The 10,144-nt window shown below is 45.6% G+C and overlaps 1 protein-coding gene across 1 annotated transcript; it reads left to right on the top strand.

The window, feature by feature from the left end:
• The first annotated feature begins 8,684 nt into the window (after positions 1-8,684).
• On the top strand, positions 8,685-9,828 carry MC3R (melanocortin 3 receptor). Its single transcript, XM_024750378.1, has one exon. The coding sequence runs from the start codon at positions 8,794-8,796 to the stop codon at positions 9,754-9,756; it is 963 nt and encodes a 320-aa protein (XP_024606146.1). The 5' UTR covers positions 8,685-8,793; the 3' UTR covers positions 9,757-9,828.
• Positions 9,829-10,144: the final 316 nt, after the last annotated feature.

The following is a 10,144-nucleotide window of genomic DNA, read 5'->3' as shown; positions in this document are numbered from 1 at the left end:
AAGCTCTGGTCTGAGACCATGCCATCCTGGAGTGGGGCAACTCAGTGGTGCAGACCCCAGCCCTATAACTCCACAGGGTAATGGCCCCAGAAACACAGCACTCAGAACACAGGACTCAAGTGCTAGAGAGGCAAAGGAAACAAGAGGCGGTAAGCAAGGTTAAGGGCACTCGATTTTGTGATTGAAGAAAAGAATACAATGATAAAGTAGTAAGACTGACTTTTTTTTAACCAGGAAATAGAGAGAGATTATGTTTGTACACCGTGGAGGGTTTTTTATTCATCATATCTGGTCCTTCGATCAGACGCGGTGGCATCTCTAAGAACTGAGAACAACGTGGATCATTTGTCTTCTATATTCAGAAAATTGCCTTTTATCACTAATTCAACTCAGTTGCTACAACTTGGTAATCAAACATAAGAAAATGGACTTGGAGAAGCAAAATTTGACCCTAAGTTTCCAAAAGAGATTCCAGCAGAGAGCAAAGAATGTTCTTTTAAAACACACACACACACACACACACACACACACACACAGCACCTTGACCTGTTCCTTGCACTGAAGTGTTCAGAAAACAAAATAACTCACTCTCTGCTTATAAGATCTTGAAACTCAAGAGATTAAGAGGAAGAGATGTGTGGTTTCGTTGTTTTTAATGTTCTTATAACTTTTATGCTGAATTTTAAAACTGGAAAATTTACAGAATTTATTTAAAAATTGGATTTTTTGTTTGTTTACTGAATATAGTCGATTTACAATATTGTATTAGTTTCAGGTGTACAGCAAAGTGGTTCAGTTATATATTTTTTTCAGAATATTTTCCATTATAGGTAATTACAAGATATTGAATATCATTCCCCGTGCTATACAATAAATCCTTGTTGCTTGTCTATTTTATGTATAGCAGTTTGTATATGTTAATCCCACATTCCTAATTTATCCCTTCCCCACTCCCTTTCCCCTTTGGTAACCATACGTTTGTTTTCTTTGTCTGTGAGTCTGTTTCTGTTTCGTATATAGATTCATTTGTATTATATTTTTAGATTCCACATTTAAGTGATATCATATAATATTTGTCTTCCTCTGCCTGACTTACTTCGCTGAGTATGATACTCTCTAAGTCCACCTCTGTTGCTGCAAATGACAATATTCCATTCTTTTTTATGGCTGAGTAATATTCCATTGTATATATACCACATCTTCTTAAGCCAGTTGTCTGTTGTTGGGCACCTGGGTTGTTTCCATACCTTGGCTATTGTAAATAGTGCTGCTATGAACATTCGGGTGATGTATATTTTCGAATTAGCGTTTTCATCTTTTCTGGATATATGCCCAGGAGTGGGATTACTGGATCATGTGGTAACTCTATTTTTAGTTTTTTAAGGACCCTCCGCACTGTTTTCCAATAGTGGCTGGTCCAATTTACGTTCCCACCTACAGCTGTTGGTTTTGTTTGCTTGTTTGTTTGTTTCTGAATTTGAAAAATGAGAAAGTCAAAAAAATGGACGATTTTGTGATCCAAAAGTTAAACACAGCCTAGGTGAGCATATTTTTTACTGTCACATAGAAATAGAAAGTAGGTTAGTGTTGGAAGTTGTCAGAGGCTGAGGGAAGTAGCAAACGGGAGTAACTGCGAATGGGGACGGGGTGATGAGAATGTTCTGGAATTAGACAGTGGTGATGGTTGCACAACCCTGTGAAGATGCTAAGAAACACTGAACTGTACACTTTAAAATCATGAATTTTCTGGTTCCTATGTCTCAATTTTAAAAAGGTAAAGAGATATTTACAGGCATAAAAAGTATTAGGAACCTAGGGTATGAGTAAAAACAAATCTTAAAAGTAGTTGGGAAATAAAAGTTTCTTCAAGGCATAGGATTAAAATATTTGGACAATGAGATGAAAAAAATAGCTGATTTTCCCCTGCATGACCTTTAGACAAATAAATATATTTCTAGACAGTACTTGTATGTAAACATAAAATTTTAAATCTGCAAATCAACAAAGAGAGAAAGAGAGAAAGAAATGAAGGAAGGAAAGAAGCAAAGTGCCTGGTGCACTCCAATGTTCAAAAGGAGGCTGTGACATCATCACGGCAGAGTGAACGCGGTGGCAGTGCTGGTCTGGCGGAGAAAGAACGGGGAGGGTACATGGGAAGGAACAGGAGACCACTGAACAACCAGGTAGGAACTGCCCTCCCATTAGCATCACAGCTAATTGATATTCATGTCTCACTTGCCCGCGTCCCTTCCTCGGCTGGGCTGAACGTAGGGATTTAAGACCCAGAGGAAAGTCACATAAAAATGTTAAGACCCCTCAGGGCATACTTGAGTCATCAAAACTCAATTACAAAGCACCCCCTTGAGGGAATTCCCTGGTGGTCCAGCGGTTAGGACTCGAGCTTTCACTGCCATGGGCCTGGGTTCAATCCCTGGTCAGGGAACTAAGATCCCACAAGCTGCACAGCTCCCCCCAAAGAAAAGGCACCTCCGTGATGTCATCCATCAGGTGCCCCATGCCCCTGGTATGATGTGACGAGAAGGCACCTCACCCGCGTGCTATTCTTTCCAGAAACCCGTGACCCCAGTCTAACCCTAAGAGGGGACAAGCCAAATTGAGAGACCTACAAAACACCTGACCAGCCCTCCTCCAACTGCCAAAGTCACGGAAATCAAGGAAAGACTGAAACTGTCACATACTGGAGGGGACCAAGGGGACAATCTGTGATGTCTTTCTTGGGGTGGAAGAACAATGTGCTCACAATGAACAACCAACCACACAATCCTTGATCCAATTTCCAGGCTCTCTTGCAGCTAGGGTAGAGCATGTGGCCCAGCTCTAGCCAACGAGGCATAATCATAATTCTACTGTGAAGAAAGAATTCTACTAATTCTTTGTGAAGAAAGGTGTCTCTTTCTTCAAAAAGGGTAACAAATTCCAGCAGCCTCCGTTTTCGCAGGGTCAGTGGTGAGGAACCTCGATGGTCAGCGGTGTCAGGGAGGAGGTGGAGCTTAAAGAGCAGGGTGAGTGGCCACAGGAACTGGAGGGAAACCAGGAGAACGTGGTGCAGTCAGAGCCAAGAGAAGGATCTAGAAGGAAGGAGTGAGCGATGGTGCCAGACGCTGCTGAGTCAACAAGGGTTTCAATGATAAGGAGGTCACCAGTGCCCTGGGCAAACCTGTTTCTATGGAGCGACCGAGGCAGCGGCCAAGAGTGAATGGATTGAGGGATAAGATGGAAAAGAACGGAAAAAGCAGGTATCCACAACTCTCTCAAGAACGTTAGCTGTGAGGGGAGGGAGAGGGCTGAGGAGGGGCTGCAAGAATAGATGAGACAGCCAAGACATGGGAGCAACCTAAGTGTCCATCAGCAGAGGAATGGATAAAGAAGACGTGATCTATACATACAATGGAATATTGGCCATGAAAAAGAATGAAATACTTCCATTTGCAGCAACACGGATGGGCCCAGAGATCATCCCACTAAGGGAAGTAAGTCAGACAGAGAAAGACAAATATCATATATCACTTACATGTGGAATCTAAAGACCATGGCACACTCTCCTCTTCCGATAGTTTCAAGGTGTTATCATCCTCAAAAAGATAAAAGAATAAAATTTTAAAACGCATTTTAGATAAACTGTCTCCCAGAACGGAAGAAGAAAATAAAGGAAAATAGAAACTTTTCTTGGGGGGGTGGGAAGAGCAATCAACAGAATACAAATTATAAGGGAGGCTTCGAGGACAGGGAATGAAGTTCAAGCTGGTGATGGTAAGCATAAAATGTCGGTCCAGGCTGAGGAAACAATTAAGGATGCCTAGGAAAGCTGAAAAAAAGCTCAGCAACGGGTCCCAAGTTGCCAACCTGGATACACGAGAGCTGTTAGCTTGGGGTGGTTCTTAGGACTTCTAGGGGACAAAGGCGGAGCCAGGAAGCTGAAAAGGGGCGGCACCCACTGCATCTTCCCAAGTTTAATGCTTTCAGAAAGGATGTCATTCACTAGCAAGATAGCACGTCATTAGCAATTCTTTATATGACTATAATCCATGTACAACACAGGGAACTCTACTGCAGTCGTATTCTTAACAACTTATTAGAGTGCCCTTATATACCATAAGGTTCACCCATTTTAAGAGCACCCGTGAATGATTTTTAGTAAGTGTCTCGAGCTGTGCAGCCATCACCATAACCCAGTTTTCCCACATCTTCATCACCTCAGCTATGTCCACTTACAGTTAAATGCCATTGCCAGCCCTAGTCCTAGGCAATTCCTTACCTACTTTCTGTCTTTATAGATTTGCCTTTTCTGGACACTTCATATAAGTGGAAACATACAAGATGTCTTCTTTTACGTCTGACCTCTTTCACTTAGTGTAATGTTTTCGAGGTTCATTCCTGTTGTGTATGCACCAGTATTTCATTCCTTTTTATCGATGAACACCACTGTATGGATGTACTACACCTTGTCTACCCTCACCAGCTGATGGACATTACATTGTTTCCACAATCTGGCTACTATGAAGATGTTGCTATGGACATTCACCTTCAAGAATTTGTGTGGACATATGTTTTCATTTCTCTTGGGTAGGTATCTAGGAGAGCAGTTACTGAGAGCCATACAGTACATTTATGTTCAGCTTTTTACGTTTTTTGATAATTGTTTTCCAAAGTGGCTCTACTTCAGTAATATTTGATGCGGTCCATTTGCTAGATGCTGGCATATAAAGAGGGGTATGACAGTTCCTACCCACAAGTGGCATAAGGTCTAATAGGAGAGAAAATTATAGATAAAATCACAGACAAATGGAGTCACTTCCTGGGAGTACATAACAAGTAGGGTCTATCAGTTTTTTTATACAATTAAGATGGTCTAGAATGGAAAAAGAAAGCTATGGGCTTCTTCCTTTCAAACATTTATTGAGCACCTGATATGATTCTGACAGAAATTAGAGATGACTAAATATGGTCTTGTTTCAGGGACTGAGTTCAGCTGAATCACTTTGCTGTACACCAGAAACTAACACAACATTGTAAATCAACTATACCTCGATGAAAAAATAAATAAAAATAAAAGACACTTTATCAAGGTTGTGCTGTGGGTGATGAGGGCTCAATGTCATGGGACATCTGGGCAGCACACAAGGCATCTCTGGATGTCCGCCTGAAGGGCAGGAGGCTGGAGAGGTACCCACTGGCTCCAGCCCTCATTAGTTGAGGGTTGTCCCAGGTGGTGTTCACTCCCCCTCACTTCTAAGCTGAACTCGATCAGGCCAGGAGGGCCACCACCCACCCATACATCAGAGAAGATCCTGGGGCAGAATGTGGGTGGAGCCCCTTCGACCTGGGACCCGACAGACCTTGTGATTTGAAACCAACCTTGCAGGGAGCTGTCCAGCAAGAGGTGGCTGAAATCAGAAGTGGGCCGAGGAGTGAATGCAGATGCAGGCATCAGAGGAATCTCCTCCTCAGAAACAATTAGGCTCAATGCTAAGATCTAAGCGTTGGTTCTAATGACTCTGGCCAGTGCTGTCCCATGTCGGGTGGGATGGGATGTGACCTATAATTATGTAACAGTCTGCATGTCACAAGGGAGAGGAAGGAGTGCCCAACTCTGTCGGTTTTGGGGGAAAGGGGACAGGGTGGTTGAAGGGCAAATACGAAAGTGGCCAAAAAAAAAAAAAATAATTGACATTTGAGCTGGGTCTTGAAGCATAAGAGGAATATGTCAGGCACAACATTCGGGAAGAGCTTTTTGGATAGAGAGGACACCCAAGTGGATTATTTCTTAGGATAAGAATCTTGTTACAGTTTATTGTAACAGAGTCAAAACAGGCACCCACACATGTGCCAACAACATATCAAAACACTGACAGAGACTTTCGTGTCTTGCAATTGTTGTTAATAAAGCCAATTCATTTGTAGAAGATTCAACTAAAAAGTAAGGCTGTATTTGTGCTGCTCCCTCAGGAAAGCAGAGATAAGCATTTACAGGAGAACAAATCAGCACTCATCGGCAATGAGGGTACCTCTGAGAATGCAGGTTTGAAGTGCCAGGCCCCATCTGCTCTCTCTCAAGGATGCTAAAATCAGAGGACAGAAGCAGAGAAAGATGGTCAGTGCTCAGCCCAGGCCAAGCAGAGAGCAGGGAAGAGACCTAGTAGTCTTAGCTTTACAAGTAAGATGAGTGCCCCTGAAACCACAGACCAGGACAGTATAAACATATCTCTGGATGTGAGCCTGAGGGTGAAGAAAAGAAACCCCCAAAAGAATTAGGATTGTGTTTTCCCCAACCTGGAACATGCGTGGCTTAGCATCAGAAATAAAGTCACTTTGTTGAAAATAAATAGAAGTATTTCTCATGCCCCCTCAGTTTACGGACTGGGATCCACATTCAGGTGTATTTCTTTATTTCAGTAGAAACTGAAAATGATGAGACTATCCCCAAACACTAGGAACGCATGAAAGTGTTCTTCCAACACTCTCTGCTGAATTTGATATCTTTTTCATTCTTGTCAATCTGAAGTCTCCTTTTGATTTGCATTTCCCTGACTCCCCAGAAGGCTGAATATCTTTTCATAGGTTTATTATCCACTTGCATTTCCTCTTCAGTGAATTCCTGTTCCTATCTTTTGCCCTGTGTTCTAAGAGGTAAATCATCTTTTTCTTATTAATGTGAATGTATTCTTTGTATAGAAGAGACAGTGATCTGTGCCTATGGCAAGTGTCTTCTTCCTGTTTGTCTTCTGACTTTGTTTATGTTGATTTTTTTCTACACTTAATTTCTGGTTACCCATCTTGCTGAGACGACCTCTCCACCCCGTGTTATAAATATTCTAAATTTTCTTCTATTTCATATGCATATTTCTTCTATCTAATACACACGCACAGTCACAGTCACATACATAGTTAGGTGATAGTTGGATGGCTAGAGCATCAATCCACCTGGAATTGATGTGTGGGTATGTGGCAGGTGAGGCAGCAAGGGGACTCAGTGTGTCCAGAGTTTACATCGTCCTCCTGTGCAGCATCACATTTGACGTGACCTAAGCATTAAAGTCAACTGCTAAATTCTGCCTTTTACATTTTCCAGCTCACATGGCATCTCCATCCTCCCTGTTACTTAAGAAGGAAGAGGAGGTGTTCCCTGGACTGTCCCTCTCCCACCATCCCATGTACCATCACACTCGAATCTCCAGGCCCCTACTTCCTAAATATCTCTGTCCACTCCTCCCATGGCCCCATGGTCACCTACTTGCTTCAGGCCACCATCATCTCGCTCTGAATCTCTGCAGCCCTGGCCTCCCAGGCTCCGGGCTCATCCTCTCCCAATCCAGTCTCCACTGTGCAATGAGGACTTTCTAAAATGCAAACCCCATCTCATCTCTTCCACAGCCCCTGCAGCCTTCAGGATACAGTCCAAACTCCCACATGTGGCTGTCCTTCAAGACCCAGGCACCTCTCGCCTTAAAAGAATAATAATAATTGCAGCCTCGTTTCTCAAGTTGTGTCTCCCAGCTCCACACTCCGGCCAGAGAAAACCATTTAAAGTTCTTCAAAAACATCAAGCTTGCTTTCCCGTAGATCTCAACCTTGGCTATGTCCCCCCGTCACCCGTCAAAAGTTGAAAACACACTTGCCCAGGTCCTGCCCCTGGGTGATTCTGATTCAGGAGGTCAAGTGCAATCCCCGCGCCCACATTCTACAGATGATTCCCACGGCCAGGGTGCAGAACCACTGCTTGTAGCCTCCAGGTTGTAGGCATGTTATTCCCTCTGCCCAGAATCCTCTTCTACCTCCTCGACCCCAGTCCCCACTCACCAGTGAGTATCGCCTCTAATTCCTTGACGTCAAAGCTTAGATACTCCTTCCTCCAGGAATTTCCTTTGACCATCCAGGTTAGGGGGCCGCCTCCAGGCTCCCCCAGCCCCCTGGCATTCCGCCATTCAAGCATTCATCACACTGTAATATCATCGCCTGATTTCTCGTCTCCCACCCCAGACTCTGAGTTTGGGGGAAACGGCGACAGCGTGTCTGTCTTACTCACCACTGAATTTCCCACACTGGGCAGAAACCCGGCACGTGGTAGGTGCTTAATAAATGTTTGCTACCCACCCCCACACACACAAAAATGAATGAACAAATAAATGGATGAAAGGATGGCTGTGGCTATTTCCATGACAAATAAACACTGCTCAGCCAAGCCAGCGAACAGATAAGCAGCCTGGCCTGCAGAGGGCACCAGGCTGCTTTTTAATCTCTTTCCAAGCCCTGGAACCCGCACTGCTGTCAGTCAGAGAGGCACCCGATGCTCAGTGGTCATTTCGCTGCGCTGAAGATTAAGTAGGAATTGTTTGCCTCCAGCCAACGTATAAAAACTGAGTGTTCACCCTTCACTGCTAACAACAGGTACCACAGCCTCTGTCTTGCTATGAAAACCGCCATAACTAGCAGCCAGTGGCTGGTTTTTTATTCTCAGGTGGGGATGTGAGAGGGGCTAAGAGGGAGAGAGAAAGAAGGAAGGTAAGAAGGGAGGGAGATAAGACAGACTGTCTATAAAACTGTTTGTCCTGGAGAAGCAGAGGAAAGTTCTCTGTGCGTCTCCAAGCTGACTTTCTCTCTCTCTCTCCCTCCCTTCATCCTTTTATTCTGCAGAACGAAATCTAAGTCTAGACTGGACAAGCATCCGAAACAAGGATCTAGAGGGAGATTTCTTTCCTCTCCTGTAATCAGCAGCAGAAGCCGCAGCCTCCGGACCCTGCTGGAGCCCCGGCTCCGATCAGCCGTCTGTTGGCAATGAATGCTTCGTGCTGCCTGCTCTCTGCTCAGCCAACGCTGCCTAATGGTTCAGAGCACCTTTCCTTCAGCAACCAGAGCGGCAAGAGCTTCTGCGAGCAGGTTTTCATCAAGCCTGAGGTCTTCCTGGCTCTGGGCATCATCAGCCTGATGGAGAACATCCTGGTCGTCCTGGCCGTGGTCAGGAACAGCAACCTGCACTCTCCCATGTACTTCTTCCTCTGCAGCCTGGCCGTGGCCGACATGCTGGTGAGCGTGTCCAACGCCCTGGAGACCATCATGATCGCCATCGTCAACAGCGACTACCTGACTTTCGAGGATCAGTTCCTGCAGCACATGGACAACGTCTTCGACTCCATGATCTGCATCTCCCTGGTGGCCTCCATCTGCAACCTCCTGGCCATCGCCGTCGACAGGTACACCAGCATCTTCTACGCGCTCCGCTACCACAGCATCATGACTGTGAGGAAGGCGCTAGGCCTGATTGCGGCCATCTGGCTGTGCTGTGGCGTCTGCGGCGTGGTGTTCATCGTCTACTCTGAGAGCAAGATGGTCATCGTGTGCCTCGTCACCATGTTCCTCACCATGCTGCTCCTCATGGGCACCCTCTACGTGCACATGTTCCTCTTTGCCCGGCTTCACGTCAAGCGCATCGCGGCACTGCCACCTGCCGTTGGGGTGGCGCCGCAGCAGCACTCGTGCATGAGGGGGGCCGTCACCATCACCATCCTGCTGGGGGTGTTCATCTTCTGCTGGGCCCCCTTCTTTCTCCATCTCATCTTCATCATAACCTGCCCCACCAACCCCTACTGCGTCTGCTACACCGCCCACTTCAACACCTACCTGGTCCTCATAATGTGCAACTCCGTCATCGACCCCCTGATCTACGCCTTCCGCAGCCTGGAGCTGCGCAACACCTTCAAGGAGATTCTCTGCAGCTGCAACGGCATGAGCGTTGGATAGGATGCAGGACCATAGGAAGGGTTATCGGTCTGATCACTTTTGACCCTGCATCCAGCCGAAGTGTTCAAAACGAAGGGGAAAAAATACTTAAAAGACTTAAAAATGTGTTAACAGTCGCGGTCGTTTGTGTCTTTTTGTTGTTGCTGTTGTTCTGGGGGTTTTGGGGGCGTTTTTCTGGCCGTGCCAGGTCTTAGTTGCGGCGGGCAGGATCCTTGTTGTAGCATGCAAACTCTTCATTGCGGCATGTGGGGTCTGGTTCCTTGACCAGGGATCGAACCCGGACCCCCTGCACGGGGAGCACAGAGTCTTAACCACTGGACCACCAGGGGAGTCCCAGTGTGTCTTTTGTTTTTTAGCTTGCAGAAAGCCTTTTGAAAGGAGCAAATGG

Source organism: Neophocaena asiaeorientalis, unplaced genomic scaffold (genome assembly GCF_003031525.2).
Source record: "Neophocaena asiaeorientalis asiaeorientalis breed wild unplaced genomic scaffold, Neophocaena_asiaeorientalis_V1.1 scaffold606, whole genome shotgun sequence".
Lineage (NCBI taxonomy): Eukaryota > Metazoa > Chordata > Mammalia > Artiodactyla > Phocoenidae > Neophocaena > Neophocaena asiaeorientalis.
This window is presented reverse-complemented; position numbering and strand designations above follow the sequence as displayed.